Raw genomic sequence first — 23,242 nt, 5'->3', positions numbered from 1 at the left:
GACATTTAAGTGAGTTTCCTACAACAGAATCCTTCTCACTAAATCATCACATGGTACGTTAACTGACACAAATGGTCTTGGCTTCCATTTTGCGAGAATGAAAGACAGTACCGTAGGGAACAGACAGAAGCAGTCGTGTGCTATCAAGGTGCCAACACTAATCATAAAGACTGAGTCCGTGACTCAGAAGAAGTCGCTGTGGTTGATGGAGAACAGACCCCTCAAGAAGCAATAGGAGATGATCGCCTTTGAGATTCACTCAGTTCCCTGGGCAGCTGTCCCCCGATGACCACTGAGCCCACATATGTAATCCTACCAAAAGGAATTCATACAGGAAGACGACAGTAGCAGTGTAATCAGGAAAGCTGCCCACAATGACAAGGAATAAAGAAGTAGCCTTGAGGAACCCACGAGGGCACCCAGGTCAGCTGTAAACAGTAAAAAACTGAACGACCCTATCTCTTTAAATGGTGAAAGACACTTACTACAACAGAGAATTCCTTAAACCAGGCTGGTAAACCCTCTTCTTCCAAAGGATTGGGTGAATAAAGAAGCTTCCAGGAATGGTATTGGTATTTTTTTTAATGTGAGGTGTTTTTGAGCTAGATTAAGTGATAAAGAGGAGGAGGGTGCTGGTCTCCTCTGGTCATATTAGACAATGACGGGTGACACAGTGTTAGCTGCTCCCCAGGTACCCATGGTTAGGCAGTAGCGGCAGTGCAGCATGCTACACTATCCTTCAGACAGCAAAATTCTGGAAGGATGTCGGAGGGTTTAGGCCATCACTGGGGGCACTTGAGGCCCCAACTGATGTGTGCTCCCCAAAAATGAGAAGCACTCCAGAGTGGCACCTACCTGCTCATGCATGATTTCAGAAAGCTCTCTTGTCATTTCCCTGTAGTTGGCCTTCATTTCCTCCTGATACTCTAACTGGTCCTCTTTGATCAGCCGTTCATTTACCGCTAAGGCTTGACCGCAAGCTTCCACAAATTGCCTGGAACGGTGTGGGAGAGGGAAATCAAGGCATGTACAGAACACAGGATGAGTCCAACTGGTAGGATCTCGTTCTTGAGTGAGCACAGAAATGATCAATACTTGAAGAAAAGAGACATTTCCCGTGTGCTTTACCTGAAAACTTCTTTAAGCAGCTTCACTTTATTGTCAGGATATCTCTTTGTGTTTGTGTCGTCTAAGAAAGCTCGGGCATATGCTAGTGGACCGGCATTGACCTAGATAAAGAACAAAGATCTTAAATTATGTTATGAAGAAAATACCAATTATCATTAATTTAGTTTCAGTTGGCATTTGCTAAAAATGCTGCTTGAGTGAGTTAGTCATGACCTCTGCCCTCCAGGAACTTAGGACACCAAAGAGGAAACCATGAATAAAGCTCATGATGTTATAAGCGATTTGATTTTATCATCTCAGCCTTCCTTAGGGCACTTGTGATGATGGTTCATTTTATGTAGAAAGAACCAATGCTTGGAAAACTTAAGGACCCGTTCAAGGTCGAATAGCCAATAAGCAAAACACCTGAGATCAGAGCCCATGTCCTCCAACTGGTATTTGTGCTACATGACACTGAACTAAGAGGTCAATCTGGCGAGTGCAATGAAAATTGAAAAATTAAGCATATGAGCCAGTTTTAAAAAACCAACTGTTCACCTCCTGGAATTGTGCAGATAGCCATGGGCAAGCTGATCTGCTATCCTCAAATGAACCAACCATTCAGGTGGGCTGGAAAGACAACGATTTGGGGCATTTAGCGACAGGATGAGTGAACCAGAGCCCTGAATGTCTCCTTTAATTCTCCAAGAAGAGTTCGCCGAGGTTGGGTAAGTCAGGAAACGTGGGAGTGTTGAGAGAAAGAAGGTTAGATACACTGGATGGGAAGGAGAAAGTTCCAGGCACCTGAGACATCTTGGGAAAGGTCCTGACCATGTGATTAGTGCACGATTTTTCCTGGGAGGCCTGGTGGACTTGGAAGGTAAGTAGCGAGGGCTGTCCGTCTCGTCTGTGGCTGTCGGTGAAGGGGACGGGCTGTGGTCCTGGTCCACAGTGTACAGGACTTGCACAGTAACTGAGCTGAGAGAATTCACACCAGAGGTGGGGAGACGGGGGGCACAGACATTAGAGGTGGGGCCCTCTGAGACAGGGACAACTAGCTAACCCTTGGTGATAACTGGATATGATTACTGGATATGTGTGGAGAGCTATGTTAACAACCTAAAGGTAACCCAAATGAAGGATTATCCAAAACGATACATATGTTCAGTTTTAAGAAGATGCAGAAGGGAAGCTGATGAGACTTCATGAAGTCCAGCATAACAAGATCTTGGAGTGGAGTGCAGAATCACGGAGCCACCTGATGGCTCTGTCCTGTACAACAGCAAGCCCAGAGGCTCTTGGTGGAAGAATTAAAGAAACACACAAATAAAACAATAAAGTTCATTTCCCCTGACTCCTGCTTTGTTGTTACCCTGGAGGGTGCACATGTATAAACTTAATCTCTTCATTTCATCATGGAATTCTTTGCTTTTAAAGATGATGGGGCATTTATAAAACTCTAAGGTCACTCCTAGAGACTGTCATACGGAGTGAAGTAAGTCAGAAAGAGAAAAACAAATATCGTATATTAACACATATATGTGGAATCTAGTAAAACGGTACAGACGAACCGGTTTTCAGGGCAGAAATAGAGACACAGATGTAGAGAACAAACGTACGGACACCAAGTGGGGAAAGTGGGGTGGGTGGTGGTGGTGGTGGGATGAACTGGGAGATTGGGATTGACATGTATACACTAATATGCATTAAATAGATAACTAATAAGAACCTGCTGTATAAAAAACAAACAAACAAACAAAACCCCTCAAGGTCACTATCAAATGGCAGGGCACATTTTGCCCTTTAGAAGGCTAGACCTGTCCAGCCCCATCCCTTACTGGCACACACACTCTTCCACTGGCCTTAGATAGAGGCTGGATGTTCCCAGGCCAGGTTTTGTTTTAAGCTGCAGAAAATTTTGGCCTCTGGCCCATTATCTAATCAATCATGTGGCTGGAATATTTATCATATTCGCTTGATAACTTATTTTGGCACATTAGTCTTTTGGGCCATAAGGGAAGAGGCTGAAAACATCTGTGAAAACTTTTGCAGTGAATGACAGACATTTAGAAAAATGCTAGGTAACAGCTCAGCGTGGATCTGATAAAAAGTTGACAAAAACTGACTTCAGGAAATGAAACCATTGTATTACAATCTATATGTAACTTTCATAAACACACCCTTCCAGAAAGAGAAAATAATTGGATATGGGAATATATACATAAAGCAGATGATAGAATTATTTATATACATTTAAAAACATCAATAAAGCAAGAAGCATGCTGGTCCCTGGAGGGCGTGATTTAACATCTACTAATTTCTTAGGAAATCATATACGTAAAATACCTGAAAAAAAACCCCATGATTGAAGTGCACTATACAAACATAAAGGTGCATGTATCATAAGTGTTTAGCTTGATAAATTTTCACAAACTGAACATATTTGTATAATCAGCACCTAGATCCAGGATGACTTTGTCCATAAATGGTACACATCACGTGAACAGCTATAGGAAAAAAAATGTCTTGACCCCTGTATGCTACCACATACAAAAACCAATTCAGATAGATTGCACACCTGCACAGGAATCTAAACAAAGAAAACATAGAATATCTCTGACACAGATTTCTTAAAGAGGACACACAAATAAAGGAAAAATTGATTAGCTGGGCTATATTAAAATGAATAATTTTGTTAATAAAAGATACCATTAAGAGAGTGAAACTTAATGTACTTTTTCAGGTGCAATTTTCATAGAAACCAGAAAACAACAGTTTTATAAGAAAACCTATAGCTATCCACACTTGCTTTATATTTAAAAGAGTCTTTATGCTTCCAATTAGGCACACAGAATTCCTCAAATTACTGAAAAACCAGGTTGTATGGAGAGCCACCTCCTACCCCTGGCAGACAACTTGGTGAGAATGACACTCTCGTAGCCCCAAGGCTACCGCCCCTCTGGCATCAGGAGAAACTGCACAAATATTGAAGGGAGGTAACGGGGATCACCTGATAAAGCCAGGGATCTACACTGGACCTTGCTGGTGTGAACGACCTAAAATTTTCCAAGCTCTAAGGATCTGTTCTCTGTTGCCCGGTGGTTTGCTTGGTCCGGCGCCCGGCTCACCTGGACGCTCACACTGCCCTGGAGTTTGAGCTGCAGTTTGATCATGTCCACTTCAGCCGAGGAGCACAGCTGCCGGAGCTCGGCCACTTTCTTACTCATCTCGTCAATGGCCACCTCGATGGGGTTCAGGTCCGTGTGGTGCTGGTACATGACGGGGATCCGCTTCTTCACGTAAGGGAAGCAGTGTATGGCTGTGGATGAACACGGCCTAGAATGAGTCCACAGCTTGCACGTGCTTCACTAGTACTGAGGTAGAAGTGATCATTACTCCCATTCTACAGATAAGGAACCCAGAGCTTGCCTAGGTCACATGCCAGTATTTCGTGGAACCAGAATACTGTCCTCGTTTATCATTGTGCATGACAGGCATCACATAAAGTCAAGAGAGTTGGGTTCTTGTCAACTTTAATATGAGAAGTTTGTCTTTGAAGAAATCACTTTCTCATTCCCGGCTCTATTTTCTCACCCATAAATGCACTACTTCCTTGGAAATTATGAGAGCTGAATGAGCTAGTAGGTATAAGATGGCTTTGCAAATATAAAAAAGACTAAATAAACAGTTTTGAGATATCATATAATAAATTAAGTCCAGAAAAGAGTTCCAAAGAAATATGCTTGAGCCATAGAACAACTTTGAATCACATGCTTAAGTTTGTACGGCCAGAGAAATCAATGAAAAATAACATGAGAATATATTTCCAAGCAAAGTATTTTATGAAGCAGAAATTCACAAACTCTTTGAGTTGCATAATAATAAAAGATATTTTAAAACTTTTAAATGATTCAAAAACATTAAATAAAAATATTTAATTTTTCTCACTTTTTTTTTTAACCAAAAAAGGCGCCACTCGATATTGTTTTCCTTTCTTATAATAAGACACCTGAACATATCAACACCAAAGAGTTCATTTAAAGAAGAACAGAAAGGTTTTCCCGGAGGCACAGTGGTTAAGAATCTGCCTACCAACGCAGGGTACACGGGTTCGAGCCGTGGTCTGGGAAGATCCCACATGCTGCGGAGCAATTAAGCCCGTGCGCCACAACTACTGAGCCTGAGCTCTAGAGCCTGCGAGCCACAATTACTGAGCCCGTGCACCTGGAGCCCATGCTCCGCAACAAGAAGCCATCGCAATGAGAAGGCTACGTGCGTACCGCAAGAAAGACCCAACGCAGCCAAAAATAAATACATAAAATAAAATAAATTTATTTAAAAAAAAGAACAGAAAAATAACTGGTTCCAATTTGGTACTGTTTTACATTTCTACCTTATTGCTTGTATGGTATATGTAAAAATCTATAATATTCTTATTTAATATATATTTATGAATAAACAGGTAGACATATGCTTAAAAGCTTATTTTATTTTTTAACAAGCTAAAGTAAGATGGAGTGTTATGTTTGGATTCTTTACTATTTACTAAGTGGCTGGGGAGGGTTTACTCAAAAAGGACTGATCACAAAATGAGAAAGCCCGGCTCCCTGCAAAACACAGAGTTCCCTTGGGTTACCCAGAGTCTGAACAAGGCTGGAAAAGACATTCAACGTGATGCAACCTTGTTTGTCACACACTTACAGGCCTGTTCTAGTCGCTACATGTTTTATCAATCTAAGGCCAAGGGTCTGTGTCTACTATTTCTTCTGTGTTCCTTGTGGACACAGAGTTTTTAAGTGGCAACCCTGGGATTGATAAGTCCTCTTCGGACTGAAGGCTCCTTTGATACATGACAAGAACTAGATGCTGCTGTTTATCAGCCAGGGAGACAGAACACGGCCCTCCGGCCAGAGGTGAACTCGCACGTGATAGACTGACACGCTTTACACAGGGGAGGGCCACTGCATTCTCACTTGTCAGGACACACGTTTCATGAGGCTAACAGCCATGTCCAAACACACGTGATTAGTGTTATCACAGTGTTTTTGAGTGCCACAGTGCGGTAGCGCCATTATTTCAGAGAGAAAAACCAACTCCAACAGTGTCTGTGAGATGTGCACATTGCGCTGATTTCACTCAGCCAAATAAGTCCTGAGTCACTGCTCCTTACGATGGTTAACTGGAGAGTCAACGAGGCAAAGTAGGGGTGTGATGATACAGGAAACTCCAGTCTGTGCGTGAGCCTCCCCGGTCCACGCAATCTGGGACTGCCCCGGCCCCTGCCTTCCTTGTGGGCCTCATCTCTCCTCTCACTGGGGCTCACTCAGCTCCAGCCATGCCTGCCTGCTGGTCGTGCCCTGAATGTGCTGGGCACAGGGACCCCTGCCGCTGGCCTCTGCCCCGACGGCGCCTTCTCCCTCCAGACATGTGCAGGGCCCGCTCCCTCAACTCCTTCAAGTCTGGACTGTCAGTGAAACCTACCCTGGCCACGCCATTAAACTGCAGCCCCCCTGCCCCCAACCCCACAATTCCAACCCCCTTTGCTTTTGTCCAGAACGTGTATGACCTTCCAACACAGATACATTTACCCATTATATTTACTGTTTATCATCTGCCTCCTCCTGCTAGAGTCTAAGCTGCACAAGCCAGAGAGCTCTGTTTTGCTGATATGCCAAGTTGGAACATTGCCTGTGCTCAATGAATTTAGCTGAACTGAAGAATGTGTTACTGCCCAAATGGCTAAATGAAAGAGCAAACTGGCCTGGAAGGTGGAAAATTAGGTGGTGGACTGAGTGAGCCACCGTGTTATTAATCAACGCCCCACACCAGTGATCTGCAGCCCTTCAGGCAGGAGGACGAAGGAGAGATGGCTGAGAAGAGCGGGTGGGTGTACGGTCTGGCTGGACCGAACAGAGGGTGAGGGGCAGGAGGATACTTCCAACCTGAGTAGGAGCCTGGACATGATTTGGAAGACTTTGGAACAGTGACCGGGAAGAAACTCCATGGAATGAGTTCCACGAAAGAAGGAACAGAGGGAATCACGTAGGGAGGCAGGCTCAGAAATTTACACCGAGGGGGCCTGGAGGGCAATCATTAGGTTTTTCAAAGGATTCCACAACTGCAGCTAACTGACTAAACTATCCAGGAAAGTGAGCCAGTCTGGGTTCAGAGGGCAGGGAGGGCAGGGGCTCCCCGACAACTTAGAAGGCCAAAGGTCAGCTCTGAAGCATGCAGTGGAAGAAGAACCTAAGGGATTAATAACACAAGGGAAAACTCTCAAATTCAAAGTCTTCAGAATATCCTGGTCTGTGTGTCTTTAACTGAAGCTGGATGTAGTTTATAGGCTCTTAATAGCATTTTTATAGCCCCTTCTCTAAATCTTTACACTACCCAGTAATTATCCTTCTGAAATTCTCAGAATCTTTCAGGGCAAAAACTGCACCCCTCTTTGGTGCTGTGTTGTGTTATAATCTCCTTTCACTCCTCACCAACCTCAAAAGGCAAGGAGCTCAATGGTGGGTGAGATGTGGCAAAATGAAGTACATTCTTTCCACACCTGGGCATAATTTACAAAATTCTTTTGACACCAGATGGGTAGTACAAATCTCTTTTTACAGATGAAAAACTAAGGTGCAGCGAGGTTAAGTGACCTGCCCAAGGTCACACAGTGAGGATGTGACTGGGTCTACAGGACCCAGGCCCAGGCTCTGCACTGCCCACACCTTCTCAAGGTGGTTGTTTCCCAAGCCAACAGCCCCTGTGTCTACTTTGCTTCTCTCTGCAGTGGGGTTACTCTTTGTCCCCTCTGCTCTGGCAGGTACAGAGCTTTGCTCTAGCCCGTTATCTAATCAAAAATATTTCTGTGACATAACTGGCCAGGGAAAGCACCTCATGGTAACTGTTTATGAATCAGTATGCTACCTGAGCAGAATAATCGTAATAAAAAATCCTGATCTTGACTCATCAGTGAGCTAAGTTTATTTAAATCAGCAGTTCTCAAACTTGAGTGGCATCAGAATCACCTGGAAGGCTTGGTTAAACACAACCATCTGGGCCCCACCCCAAGAGTCCTCGATCCAGAAGGTCTGGGTGGAGCCCAAGAATCTGCATTTCTAACAAGTTCCCAGGTGATGCTGATGCTGCTGATATTCGCTCGAACAACCTTTGATAAGCACTGATTTGAGGTCATCACAGCTGTAGAGATAAACGTGGTAAGCTGGTAATTCTCATCAAATGACTCCACCTAGAAATGCAGTTATTTTGCTTAGTAAGAATTTGCTACTGTGTCCATTAGAAAAACAATTCATTTACCTATGGGGAGGGGTTAACGTTTTAGAGGCTAATATTGTTTGTGCCTTACATGTTATGTTATTATTCTAAAAGCAGGAGCAGAGACTCCTTCTTTAAGAATGTAGGGTTTGGGGGTGTTTTTTTTTTTGTATTTTAATTTTTATCTCAGTTCCCTCATAAGAACGGTGAAAAATCCTGTGCAATATGCTGTTCTGAACTATTTCATAATGAACCATATTCTTTCCTTGGCAACAGCTCTACTGAGACATAAATCACACACCACACAGTTCACCCATTTAAAGTGTACTGTCCACTGGCAAGGGTGGAGCCTCACCTGAAACATGCCACCCTCACAGTGCTCCTTTCACTAACTATTACAATGATCCCTGTTCCCGCCCAGGCGGAACACTTGACAGCATCGACTGCCGGACAAGCAGCGGGTGCTTTCCAGGTTCGACTTAAGTGTGGCCACTCTTTGAAAAATGGGCTTCAATAGCAGAGATAGACACAACTGGCATTCTCAGTAGCCTCCTCACCAATTTTTTTTAAGTCAAGAAAGCGTTTTATTTCAGGTTACCCGTCATTTGCTGACCCTAACCCTAAGAGCGATGGCGTCAAGCTCCCCTAAAGAAGGTAGAAATCACTCTCAAGATGACTCTACACTTGTCAGGAACAGGGAGATGATGCACAGCATAGTTCTGGGGGTGGGTGATCCATGGCTAAGCAGGACCAAAGGATCCATTAAAACTCTGGCACAGCTGAATGGGCAGCCTGTGAATGCACTGAGCTTCCTGGTTCTGGAGGTGCCCAAGCTGAAGGTGGCCAGCCACTCAGAGACTAGGTGGGTGGGGTCCAGCCTCATGTCCCATTTATTCACCCCACCTAGATCTCTGAGCAGGCTCATGCTGGTGTGTAAGGGGTCTCTTCCCATGACACAGATGCAGCACTGTGTGCGGGGGGGCGGTTCTTGACCTGGGGGGGCCACGGGTCTACAGAGTCTGCAAATCACTTGAAATTGTGTGCAAAAGCATTCTGAGCTGTCTTCACCAGATTCTAAAAAGGGTAAGCTACCTGACATTGGGTATGAACTTCTGGTCTGGTGGAAGAATAAAATACAAACAGGTAAATAGAAAAATGTCATGAGTATTCGAAAGCAAGCATTAGATACACGTTAAGCTGAAATGGATATGTAAGGAAAGTTAACTAAGCTCGAAGTGCCTTTCCAATTCTAGATGCTTCTGGGTCCCTTCTGGAGGGCTCTTTATCTTGACATCTGGGCTGATGTCTGGGTGTGATTCTTAAAGAAAGGGGCCAGGAAGACTGTACCTGTCAGTATGGTGCGCCGTTTGCACTGCTCTTCGACGCCTCCCTGCCTTTTCCCAGTCTGGGTGAAGGGCATCTCAAACATGAAGCGGCGAATGTTGTGAGATCTTTCAAACTCCGTTTTTCTTTCTTGCAATTCCTTCTCATCAAAGAATGGGATCACATGAGTCACCTGGATATACGCATACTTGGAATCCAGATCCTTCGGGTTGACCTTTAAATGCATAAAGGAAATGGAATATCGCTATGGCTATTGAAAGGACTCCTCCCAAGCATGCCGAAGCTGTGTGTTTCCACTTCGTATTAGTAAAAGTTTTGGGAAATTTCAGAAAAGTTTGAAAAAAAATAGTACAATGAACACCCACATACCCACCACTGAGAACAATTGCTAATACTTTGCTGTATTTGTTTATATGTGTCTATTCACACACACACGTATATGTAGACTTTTTTTTTAGCTGAAACATTTCAAAGTAAGTGGTTCACATCATGACACTTGAGCCAGCATCTCCTAAACATGAGGATATTCTCCTCCATAACCACAATACATCATCATATGTAACAAAATTAACACTAATTTCCTAATAGTGCCAAATATACCAAGTTGAGATGAATTTCTCAAATGTCCCAGAATATTATTTATAGCTATTTGTGTTTGAACCAGAATCTAATCAATGATTGCATTTTACGTTTAGTTTTGTCTCCTTAGTCTTGTTTAATCTAGACTATTTTTTCCCCATGACATTGACTTTTTTGAAGACATCATGCTAGTTTGTGTGTGGAATGACTCCCCATCTGGATTCCTCTGATTATTTTCTAAGCCGTAGTTTTACATATTTGGCTTAGAGACAAAAATGTTTATTTTACTAATAATGTTTAAAGCCTAGGCCCCCAAATCATAGTTAATCTGTAGATAGATTAGATATAAACAGATGTAGATGAATTAATTTAATACAGGTACAGACTAATCTAAGGCTGCTCAGATTATAAATTTAGTTCCTGACAGACTCAGTACATGAATGCTTTTAAAACTACACGGCTAGACCTCGTGGTGCTCTAACTTCTGTGACATGCTAGAAAATTAAACATAGGCACTTTCCATACAAAAAAAAAAGTTAATTTATTAGGGAGATAAATCTACTTTGCACGTATTGTTTTTAAGCTTCTACAGCAATAAAAGGGGACATGAAAGAAATGACCATACAGAGAATTTGGAGACGATCCTGGAATGAGGGCAAACAACTGAGATCAAGATGGGTTTACTGGTCCCAAATTATCATGCACCACCGTTCTCTTAACAGAGACGTGTGTGAAGAAACATGAAAAACAGATGTGCAAGTGCCTTAAACTACAAGTTCAGAAAATACCTAGTCATGAGTTACTTTTCTTTTAGAAAAGGCCATCAGGCCAATCACTATAATTATATTCGAACCTCTTAGACTTAACTTTCTTCAGCAGAAACAATTTAAAAGCAGAGGAAATGACCATTCTTGCCTGTATTTCAGTGGTGTTTCCCTAGTTTTCACTTTCAAACTTGTATGTGTGCCTCAGCAGAAGGAATAAAGGACTGGTGTTTGAGGAAGAGAAGAAGGTCTAGGACGTCTTTCAGCTGCTGCATCAAGGACCACATATCAAAAGGGCAAGAAGAACTAATGCGTGAGAACCTTAACAGAAGGCTGTTAAGGTTAAAGCCACAACCTGACCCAGACAAAGGTTTTGGTTTCAGAGAAAAAGGCAAGTTGGACCCGAGTGATTTGGTCTAGAAAGGAAGTAGGTCTTAATAAGGTTGTGTTGAGGTTTCTAGCTAAAAATGGACCAACAATGTACATTTGTCCCTTTTCCTTTGCACAACTCTATTAAAATGACAGTATAGAATTAACCAGCAAGGACCAAGAAGAGAGGACAGAACAGCAGTGGATGAATTTAATGAATATCTGGAAGGCAGGTGTATGGAGATGTACTTCCTGACTTGGGAGAGAAAGTTCTAACCCAAGTTCCCATGGAGAGGGGCAACAACAGGGGAGTCAGATCACCCCACAAAAGCCTGTTGTGATAGACTTAATGTCTGCGTTCCCCCAAAATTCTCATGCAGAAATATTAACCTTCAATGTGATGGTATTAGGAGGCAGGAGGTGATTAGGTCAGGAGGGTAGAGCCTTCATGAATGGGATTAGTGCCCTTATAAAAGGGACCCCACAGAGCTCCTTCACCCCTTCCTCCATGTGAGGACCCGACAGTAAGACAGCAGTCTGTGAAGCAGTTAGAAGAACCTCACCTGACACCGAATCTGCCGGTGCCTTGACCTTGGACTTCCCAGCCTCCAAAACTGTGAGAAATAAACTTCTGTTGTTTATAAGCCACCCAGTCTATGGTATCTGTTATGGAGCCTGAACAGACTGGCATCTGTAGAGGACCAGGACCAGGGTTTCGGTGACCAGGAGACGTGTGGGGTGGCAGGTGGCCCAAAGTCTATGTGAGGTGGCAGAACCCTGGGTTCCCTTCCCTAGTTCCAGCCCCACAAGAGAGTAGAGACCGTTCCTTGGAGAAACCGGTCTGGAAAGAGTCTAAGTGGGTTCACCAGTCTCAGCAGAAAGCAGGGGCAAGGAACAGAGCAGGATGCAGGAAGGGCAGGTGAAAAGCTGCAAGCCGGACATGGGACCTTCGCCCTTGCTCATCCCCTGCCTCCAGAATTCAGAATTATTCCCCCTCCCTTGTCCCCTCCCTACCACCTGGGCAGGAGACTGGAAGAGTCTTCTCTGGAGAAAATGAAGGGCCCCAAGGAAACAGATTCCAGACACTGGGGACTCCAAAGCAGGGCTCAGGCCCCCCAAAAATGAACGAAGGATCCTCCAAAAGGATGAACTGAGAAAAAGGTAGAACTTATTGCTGCTGGAAACTGAGCAGGAGAAGCATTTTTTTTTTTTTTTTTTTTTTTGCAGTATGCAGGCCTCTCACTGTCGTGGCCTCTCCCGTTGCGGAGCACAGGCTCCGGACGCGCAGGCTCAGCGGCCATGGCTCACGGGCCCAGCCACTCCGCGGCATGTGGGGTCTTCCCAGACCGGGGCATGAACCCATGTTCCCTGCATCGGCAGGCGGACTCTCAACCGCTGCGCCACCAGGGAAGCCCAGGAGAAGCATTTTTAATGCAAAGAACAGAAGTTCTATCTTGGCCTGAGTTTCCGGAAACAAAGGGATCCCATCTCTCGGGAGATGCCCTGAAGACAGTGGAACACATAAACATATAGGAAAAACGTGTACGTTCAGAAAGCGTTTTCATGAGAGCGATACAGCAGAGGACAGCCTCTCTAAGTAGAAAGTAGATCTCATTCCTACAAATATGCTGGCTAATTAGTTCATTCCTTGGTCTCTCTGTCTGCCCATCCATCTGTCCATATATCAGACAGTCAGAGTGTCAAGTAACATGCCAGGCACTGTGCTAAGTGCAAGGAAAAACTACAAAGACAAACAGAACCTAGGACCCTACTCCTACAGAGTTTCTAAATAGCGGGACTAAAAACAGTACATCCTTTCAGATGTTAATTATTTTGTAAAATAATATCTTTAAAATTATGAAATAAAGGTTTGCTTAATGAAAGACACCTGGGACGCACAGAAAGGTATTAAGAAAAAAAAATACACCTGCCACTCAAGGCCAACCATTCCTGACTTTTTCCTGGGTCTTCTTTTTTCTACCACATTTATAAATATATAATATATGATCAATCATACATAAAAAAACAATATTATATTGCTATAATATGTTTCCAAGCATAGTCATACCTTGCCAGAATCTTGTATCATTTTGACGTTTTCAGAACCAAATTTATCTGAGTAAAGTTTAAGGAGTCTCTGAGAAATTTCTGACAGAGGCGTGAGTTTGGGTTCCTTGTAGATATACTCCTTTCCATCTTCATCTTCAAAGAATCCCTGTGACATAAAGCACAATTAGAGCTATCCCCAAATATAAGCCCAAGGCTTACCACCCAGGAAGGATTCTTTTGTTACAGGAGTTAACAACAACAAAAAAGGGAATGATTCTAAAAACAAAATCAGGCTTTCCGAATAGGAAGGAAAATGATAATAATGTGAGGTCTGGGTGCAAGGTAAAGGCGAAACACAAAATTGCAAACTCATCCAAGAATGCTGTCGTTAAGTGTGGAGGGAAATGAAAGATTGGGGATTCAAGACTGTGTTCCCTCGGTGAAGTCTAATCATGGGATTCAAGCCTGTTTCACATTCCCAAGGAGCAGAACTCACTAAGACTCACTAAGACATGACTCAGCAGCCTGCTATCTGCAGGCCTCAGAAACGCTTCTCCTGATCTCTGCCGTTTACTTGGGATTTTACGGCATAAAAGGAAGCATTCTGGTCTGGCAAAAGTTATGTGAAGTTGGTGTAAATTATGTTTTGTCTTCCTGATGAGACAAATATTAAAGGGCTGTAGCATAAGATCAGGAAATATTTTCATTATCACCAGTCATCATCTGTTTTAGCACCAATCATGTCTCGATACAAGAAGGTTAAGTATTGCATGGGAAGTGAAAAAGGTTGAAAACTAAAAAGCCCAGATTGGGTTAATATTTGAAATAAATTTAAAAAAAAATTTTCTCATCTAAAATGAAAGAGAGAAAATGGTGCAAAAAACACAGTATATAAAAGAAAAAATGCAGGCTAACATGAAACAAAAAACACCCACATCAAACTAGGAGTTTAGATGCAGTGATTTCACTACATTACTTGCTTTTTATGTATTTACTGTAATTACCTCCACATCTGTTTCACTGTCTGTAAACTGGTATTGCTATAAAGTTATAAAAGACAATAAATAACAGGATAAATTGAAGGTTATAGAATGCTCATAGAAAACCACACACCCTGAATAAATGGATTGTAATTTATACTATTTAATCATGTTAGAGACTTGGAGGTTAAACTTTCAGTTAAATTTAAATGACCCCTTTTCTAAAGGGTTTCTGAAATATTACAATGGTAAATGTACTTGCAGAGATATTGTATTATAAAAGATAGAGAAGCACAGGGACAAAGGAAACCACAAAGTCTTAATTTTGGTTTAAAACATGCAGTATAGACGTGTAAGGGAACAGGTGATTTATTTCTGTAAATGGAATAAAATGTTAATTTTGTTTTGGAGTTTGTAATGACTGGACAGATATACATACAGACTTGAAAAGGAAACTTGCAAACCACACTGAGGTACCAAAGATGCCGCTAAGAATATCTTATGGAAGGAGAACTTACCGCTGCCTTAAGAAAGTAATAAAAAGACAGGAAGAAAGAAAAAAAGGCAGAAAGTTTACTACTGAGGAAGATAAGAACCATACTAAACATGACAAATTCATCAAATTAGCATTTCTAGAAAACAGAAAATTTACAAAATACCACTTTGTATATAGAGTTTAAACAAGAAAAAAAGGACTTGGGACGGCCTAGAGAACAGAGAGGAGGCTCACCTGTCCGAAGAAGGCTACTCGGAAGTACGTCCCCAGAAGCCTTCGGCCTGAGTGCATGACCTCGGTCACCTTGCTGTAGGCTCGGTGCAGTGTGTCATACAGATGGGCCAGCCTCTGGAAAGCAGAACAAACCCCATTTCTTCCCACTTGCAACTAGTAGAATTATTTTAAAATAACAATGAAATGATACTACATAGGTGAAAATTCGTTGGACTTGAGTTTCAAAAAAAAATCAAGAATGAATTTTGACAGCACAACTGGTAGTGATCATTATCCAACTGTTTTGTTTTCTACCCAAAGGGCCATCCTGCATATTGAAGACCCACTGGATTTCCAGTGCAGTAAGCCCATTCAGTCCTCTGATGACGTTTGCAGTCTTCGCTTCTCCTACTCCATTCCTTAGCTAAGAGGTGGAGTGCCAGAATTCCCACCCCTTGTCGTTTGAGATTTGAGGTCTGGGTAGAGGTGTGACACCTGATGGCTCTGAGGGTGGCGACTGCCAGTGTCACGTGGCGGGTCAGAGGTCATTGCTCAAATGGCCTGCTTGCGCTTTCTGCATATAAGAATGTCTGGGGATGTGTGTCACTCCACTGTCCTCTCAAACGGGAGAAAACAAACCACTCAGATACCTCAAAATCCCTCCGCTTCTCGTAGATGGGGATGATGAGCTTATAAATGTCGGCGATCAGCTCATAGCGTTCGGCCTTCCAGAGTCCGTCTGCACACTGTTCCAGGAGCTCCATGAGCACATCCTGATCAAAGAAGAAGGCCCCCGGCCAGGAAAGAGTGTTACAGGGAAATTGGCATTGTGTTCCTTGCAGAATACATAAACGGTTAAGATGGCCAGGAAGAAAATTTCAAAATATGTAATATTTTTAAACACTAACTTCCATGTTTCTTTTTTTTAATGAGCTATTTTCCAAACATGTTTACAAACAGAAACGAAGGGTCACATTGTGTAACTGTGTAATAGTTAAACGCATGGAAAAAAATTGAAATTGATGGTTTCACACAGGCTCTCAATTTTTGTTCTTAGTTTTCTTTTTCTAAATATAATGTAGATTTTCTTCCTTTCTGAGGAAAATGACAATGCTGAGACATGGAAAGTCACTAAGCATGACTTCAAACAAATTTAAACATCTTAGAGCAATTCAGTAATGGAGTGTGGTAGGCACTACGCCTGCCTCACCAACATTCTTTCCCTTTTCCTTTCAAAATTTCTACTTAAGTTTGCGCAGTCACCCTGCCTCCATTAACGCCCTTGAACTTTGGAAGAAGCTAACACTATGACTCAAGGGCTGGGACAGGTGCCTCAGGTTTAAACTAACCAGCATAAATCTATTTTCTGGCCAATCACTGCTTCATCATGTGACCTAAACTGGCCAATCAGGGTGAATTTTAGGACCCTTGCTGGGAATGCTGGGACAGATGCTCTCAGCAGACTGGACATCCCATGGCCAGCCAGGGGCCTGTCTGCCCTATTAACAGAGTGGAGAGCTCCTCCTCCCTTCCAAAGTAACTGTATCTTTTACCACTTTGTTAAACAATCAGATTGATTTGTCAATCCTCTGTGGAATTTACTAATGGAAGTCAATTTATTCGACCTTTATTTAAGCCCATTGGAGTAGGGTTTCATTAATGAGGCTGAGTAAACTTCATGTGCTTATTTGTCATCTATATAGCTTGGGTGAAGTACCTATTCAAATCTTTTCCTCACTCTTCTTCTATTGGGTTATTTTCTTATTATTGGGTTTTGAGAGTTCTTTATATATTTTGCATAAAAGTGATTTATAATTTTCTCCCAATCTGTAGCCTGTCTCTGGATTTTCTTAACAGTGTCTTGTGAAGAGCAGATGTTTTAAATTTTGGTGAAGCTCCATTTATCAAGTTTTTATTTTCTGGATTGTGCTTTATACATTACATCTAAGAGATCTTTATCAAGTTCACAAAGATTATCTCCTATGTTTTCTTCCAGAAGTTTTATAGTTTTATATTTCATATTTAAGTCTAGGATCCTTTGATCCTAGAATACAGTGTAAAGTACAGGTCAACTTATTTTTCCCATATGAATGTCCAGTTGTTCCAACACCACTTGATGAAAGACGGTCCTTTCACCATTGAAGTGCCTTTGAATTTTTGTCAAAAATCAACTGACCATACCTGTGTGGGTCTATTTCTGGCTTCTCTACTTTGTTCCATTGTCTTTGTGCCAATATCACACCGTCTTGATCACTACTGTAGCTTTATAGAAGGGTTTCTCCACAGTGACATGAACAATATTTTGGGCCAGACAACTCTTTTTTCTGGGGGGCTGTCCTATGCATTATAGGATGTTTAGCAGCATTCTTAGCCTTTACCCACTAGATGCCAGTAGCAGTAGCACCACCCTTCCCCCTTTTCCCAAATTGTGACATTAAAAAACCTTTCCAGACACAGCTAAATGTTCCCTGGGAGAGAGGGGGCAAAATCATCCCTAGCTGAGAACCACTGCTTTATCTTGAAATCAGATAGCACGGCTCTTCCAACTTTTTCAAAATTGTTTTGGCTAGTCTAGTTCCTTTGCTTTTCCATATAAATTTTAGAATCTGTTTATCAATTTCTACCAGAACTCCAGATGGGAGTTCGATTAGGATTGCTTTGAATCTATAAATCAATTTAGGGAGAAGTGACATCTTAAAAATACTGAGTCTTTCGCACCACTTATTTAGGACTTCTCTGATTTCTTTCGTCAGTGTTTGGTAGTTTTTAGCATACAAATCTCTACAGATTTACACCTAATTTTTCAACGTTTTTGATGCTTTTATAAACAGTACTGTTTTTTAATTTTGATGATTTTTTTTTTTTTGGAGGAAAGGCTTTATTTGAGTAAGATTTAAAGTCATCCAGCATACCTGTTTGTAGGAATTATACAAAATAATTGTTAACAATATGGTGAAACTATGGTATAAGAATCTCTAAACGTGAAGGTTGATTGATTTCTGTACACTGATCTTATGTCCTATGATCTTGCTAAACTCAGTTTTAGTAACTTCTCTTGTAAATTCTTTCAGGTTACTTCTGTCACAAAAGACAACTGCATCTTATGTCAATATACGCAGTTTTATTTCTTTTTCTTACCTTACTGCACTGGCTAGAACCTGCAGCACAATGTCGAATAGGAGTGGTAAAGCAGGTATTCTTGTCTTGTTCCCAATATTAGGGGGAAAGCATCTTAGTCTTTCACCATAAAGTATGATGTTAGCTGTAGGTTTTTTGTAGATAATCTTTTTTCTTGAAGAAGTTCCTTTCTACTCCTAGGATTTTTTTTTTTTAACTCATGAATGGATGTTGAATTTTTTCAAATGATTTTTCTGCATCTATTAAGATGGTCATAAGACTTCCCTTATTTATTCTGTTAATATGGTGAATTATATTAATTGGTTTTTACGGGGCTGGACTAACGGTGCATTGTCAGGGTAAACACCATTTAGTCACAATATATTCCTCTTATTTATATACTGCTAGATTAAATTTGCTAATATAGTTTTTAAGGCTTTTATAGTTGCCTTTTAATATGTTTGTATCCTCCATAGTTCTGTAAATGAAGGGCACGACCTGTGTTTTTCATTACCAGCCTAATGTTTCATTATAGTCCTAATGTCTACGGTTTATAGGTCCAAAGAAAATAAACATTTTAAAAGCAGTTGTGAATCAATTTACCAGAAAATACTACCTAACTGACTTAAACAAACCATCTTTAAAGCAAGACATTTAATGCCTATGTCATATTTACAACATACAAATCATAAAACTGTCATCTGTGTGACTAAACTCTGTACCAATGCTTATAAAGAGGTATATCAGTTATCTCATACTTTTATGGTAGGTCTCATTAAGTGCAAACACTGAAGCCAGAATATGTAGTAATTATCCTAACAGCTACAGACAAAGAAAAAAGTCAGTAAAGGTCCTAACACCATATCTTTTCTTTGTGCATTTGTATTGTGAAGCTGCAAAACCCCTCTCCGTTTTCTCTTAGTTTTGTCTCAAATCTTTTCCAATGGAGAATCTATCCAGGTTAAATATGACAAGATTTTATGATTTTTCTCATGCTTCTCTGATTATAAAAAGCTACATAAAAGAAAAGCATAAAAATAAAACTTGTATAGGGTCAGTGTCAACGCACTTACTTTAGCATATTTGTAAAACTGGGAAGGTAATAAAGGTCTAATCTAATTTGGTAGTTGTGATGATCAAATAAAATTTTATCCATTAAAACGCTCTGAAAACTAAATGCTATATGTAATTAATAGGCCAGTTAAACAAAGTTCTCTTTTTCAATCATCACTTTCTACATTGTATTAATTTTTGAAAAATGAGATCTTACTTCTACTGGATAATGTAATATCCCACAGTGCCACATACATATTTGGTAGGCAAGAATTTCTTGGATGAATGAATCGATCTGCATTTTTGTTAGTAATATAACAATATTACTATTAGCTGTCCTTCGCTGTAGGGAAACGAGTTCTTTATCAAAGCCTTGCAATTCTTACATATCTTAGATCACAGACACTGCACTGGGTATTTATTGAGCATCTTCATTCTCAGTGATGCTGTGGGACTACAGCAAAGGTGAATGAATTCTGAGAAGACCCAATTTCCCATCAGGGATGAGAATGCTGTACAACCAAGGAATTCTTCTGATAACAAAATAGTCAAGGCATGGAAATTTACCCATCTTAAAGCTATTCTTAGGTTTAACTTACAGACTACTCATTTGGCCCCTTCTTTTCTCACTACTGGGTTTTGTTCAAACTATAGTATGGTTCACACTGTAGATGTAAATACACAATGATGACACCTTATTTATTGTGGATGGGATCAGAGAGACCTAAAGGTTCTTAACTCCATGCTTAGCAGTTACAGCACAATAAGACTCTAGAGTAACTTCAATATAATCTCATATAAAATTGAACATTCTTCTCAAAGAGTTATAAATGTTATAACCAGGCACAGTCACTAAACCACATCATTAACTTGATTCTTTCATTCATTCACACATTTTACCAAGAAGCTACTACATACAAGGCACTGTACTCGACACTGGGTTTATAAAACAAACCTATATAAGTAAAATTTAAGTTTCTGTAATTTATAAAAATGGCTCTGTAGATTTTTACTAAACGTGGGCTGGGGGTGGGTTTGGGATAGTTTATCAGGTTATGTGGTATACACGAAACTGGCTTTGAGGAGGAGGCCCTCAAAGACACAGAGAGGTTGTCCTTTGAAGCAGCTAGAACTGATGGACTAGAGACTCACGACCACCGACTGGAAGAGATTTGACGTGCATCCTAAGATACTGAGGACAGAGAAAACCACAGTGATTTCAAATACGTGCCAAACTGCAAGTCAGAAGGTAGACACTCTGAACTGAGAGCAGTAGGCATTTACTGACTTAACGATAGTCTGTGTGTCTCTGAGTGAGTCCAGGGGAGGCCAAGAATCACGTGAAGAGAGCACTTCCTGCTCATAGAGCTCAGATCTCTATGCAGATCCATAAAGAGATTACAAAAGATGGTGGTGAGTGTGCTGATAAACGCACAGGGAATCAGGGACGCAGAGAGGAGCAGCACCTACCCAGTGATGGGGGATGGGGGGCCATGGAAGGTTGCAGAAAGCGATGACTGGCTGAGTCTTACACATCATCAGGCGTTAGTGAGGTTAACGTGAAAGGTGGGAATAGCAAGGAAGCGGGGGGAGACATTCCAGGGAGAGGGAACAGCCTGGGCAGAGACATGGGAGAGATGGCAGCATGGTGTGTGAGAAATTTATAAGTAGTTTGAGGGCCAGAGTACAAAATCTGAGTCAAACAGGGCAGAGAGATGAGGTCGGGGAGGTGGAAAGATTAAATACACAGATTAAATAGCCACATTCAAAAGTTTTCTAAAAATAAATTAATAATTGAAACATAATTTTATGAGAAATGAAAATGCACACAGACATACATCCACTATCACAACAAGGAAGTATTATATAAGGAAGATGTTACTTGATTTTAAAATGATGTTCTGTCTATACCTCATAAGGCGTCTGCGTATAGCAGCCTTTCAGGTATATTTTGAATGGTTCTAGATTTAGTCACTTAAATATATATCAAATAGAGTTTATGAGTAATCTCCTGGGCCAAATGCTCCTAATTGTGAGACTAAGATTTGAATACTACTTTTACTCATTTGTCAAACCAGAAACACAAGGAAAGTTTAATAACGATGAAATCTGAATTCTTGTGGTATATCAATACTATGGACAATTCAGTTCACTGTGGAAAAATCTGCCATATTTGGTACAAAAAAGTAGACTTCAACCAGGGACACTTCCCAGAATGGCTGGAAAACAGTAATGTTTCATAGAGTGAATAGAGCTTAGTAAATAACTATGAAATAAGTATCACAATTTGATGGTAATTAAGAATTAGGAAATAATACATCATCAACCTATATATGCTACTGGACATTATTTTATCTTTTCTTTTGATTCAGGAGGCATTCAGGATCTATAGTGTATCAGTCTGAATATCACTTTTTATTGTAGAAAATGGTAATGTATACTATAAAAAGCAGAATAGTTAGAGATTTTACCCAATAACAAACTAAAAATGGCTTTTTTTAAAAAAAAAGGCTAAGTCCTTCTCTCATAGAAGGTAGAGTATGGATTACTGAGCATCAAAGCTTAATTTGGTAAGGTAAATTATTCAAGCTAATGTCAACTCTATACCTCGATGTTTACAGCTGGTGCATCAAGTAACAATTCTTTGAATAGAAATAACCAGCAATCACAGACAGCTAAGTTTGAGAGACCATATGTCAACACAAAATTATAAAGAGTCATAAAAACTAAGACATCAGGGCTTCCCTGGTGGCGCAGTGGTTGAGAATCTGCCTGCCAATGCAGGGGACACGGGTTCGAGCCCTGGTCTGGGAGGATCCCACATGCTGCGGAGCAACTAGGCCCGTGAGCCACAACTACTGAGCCTGCGCGTCTGGAGCCTGTGCTCCACAACAAGAGAGGCTGCGATAGTGAGAGGCCTGCACACCGCGATGAAGGGTGGCCCCCGCTTGCTGCAACTAGAGAAAGCCCTCACACAGAAACGAAGACCCAACACAGCCAAAAAATAAATAAATAAATTTATAAAAAAAAACACAAAAAACTAAGACATCATAGTAACTAAACATCGGGGCATATATGAATAATATTCTCAACAGAAATTCCACGTATGAATTTACTTTGAATTCTCAGCAATCGCTTGAAAACCAGAACTTACACTGACAGCGGTCAGAGTGGTGACCTTGAAAGGCAATCATACAGAAAGTCTGATAGTTTTCCCCCTTGTTTAAAATCTAAATGCCAAGTTATTTTTTTTCTAAATTGTCAATACACGCAAAGAACTATAAGTAATCACTGGTCGGGGGGAAAAAAAAAACCTCAATGAGCTTTATGCACCTGGAAAGTACACATTTTATGATATTAGACTAGACTTAAAAAGATCTCGGTACACTAAGCTCGTAAGCCATTCAGGAAGCTGTTTAAAATGTAATTAGCCAGTCATTTTTAGGTGTGCCACAGCCATGCGGTTGACGGCACCGAGCACCTGTCTGTGGAAATAGCTCACTAATGCTGTGCATGGGCGCATGTGTGTGCTTGAAAATGCATTATGAGCCTGTGTATTTGCAGGGTATTTAAAGTTTTTTCACTTAAATAATATTTGCCCCATCTTAGGACTGACTGATTTAATTTAACCTTTCTTATGAAGCTAGCTATCTCTTTTATCTACCATTTGGGAATAACCGTAAGCATGTGACCTGGCTCGGGCAATGGCGTACATCATGGCATCATTCACATTTCCACTATATTATCGTTTCTCAAGATACAGTCGAAGATCCTTTGTATCGGAATAATCACCTGGCATGCTTGTTAAAATACAGATTCCCAGGCGCTACAGTCACCCAACTAAATCTGGAGATGGGTGGGGGTGGGTTAGAATGGGAATCTATATTTGTAATAGGAATCTA

The 23,242-nt window shown here is 41.1% G+C and overlaps 1 protein-coding gene across 33 annotated transcripts in view; it reads right to left on the bottom strand.

Moving 5' to 3' along the window:
• Positions 1 to 23,242, bottom strand: part of DOCK9 (dedicator of cytokinesis 9) — a 282,686-nt gene that overhangs the window by 3,033 nt on the left and 256,411 nt on the right. For 23 of the 33 annotated variants that reach the window (XR_010936755.1, XR_010936756.1, XM_067712884.1 and 20 more), the window contains 8 exons: positions 15,821 to 15,943; positions 15,192 to 15,305; positions 14,486 to 14,521; positions 13,501 to 13,647; positions 9,724 to 9,934; positions 4,236 to 4,426; positions 1,129 to 1,229; positions 856 to 994 (listed from right to left, as the gene is read on the bottom strand). Coding sequence is in view for 31 of the 33 variants with exons in the window: in XM_067712884.1 (XP_067568985.1) it covers positions 856 to 994; positions 1,129 to 1,229; positions 4,236 to 4,426; positions 9,724 to 9,934; positions 13,501 to 13,647; positions 14,486 to 14,521; positions 15,192 to 15,305; positions 15,821 to 15,943 (1,062 nt within the window). In the remaining 2 variants the exon portion in view is untranslated. The remainder of the gene's footprint in view (positions 1 to 855; positions 995 to 1,128; positions 1,230 to 4,235; positions 4,427 to 9,723; positions 9,935 to 13,500; positions 13,648 to 14,485; positions 14,522 to 15,191; positions 15,306 to 15,820; positions 15,944 to 23,242) is intronic. The other 10 variants (XM_067712906.1, XM_067712913.1, XM_067712887.1 and 7 more) reach the window with 1 other exon arrangement.

This window comes from Pseudorca crassidens, chromosome 18 (assembly GCF_039906515.1).
Source record: "Pseudorca crassidens isolate mPseCra1 chromosome 18, mPseCra1.hap1, whole genome shotgun sequence".
Taxonomy (NCBI): domain Eukaryota; kingdom Metazoa; phylum Chordata; class Mammalia; order Artiodactyla; family Delphinidae; genus Pseudorca; species Pseudorca crassidens.
This window is presented reverse-complemented; position numbering and strand designations above follow the sequence as displayed.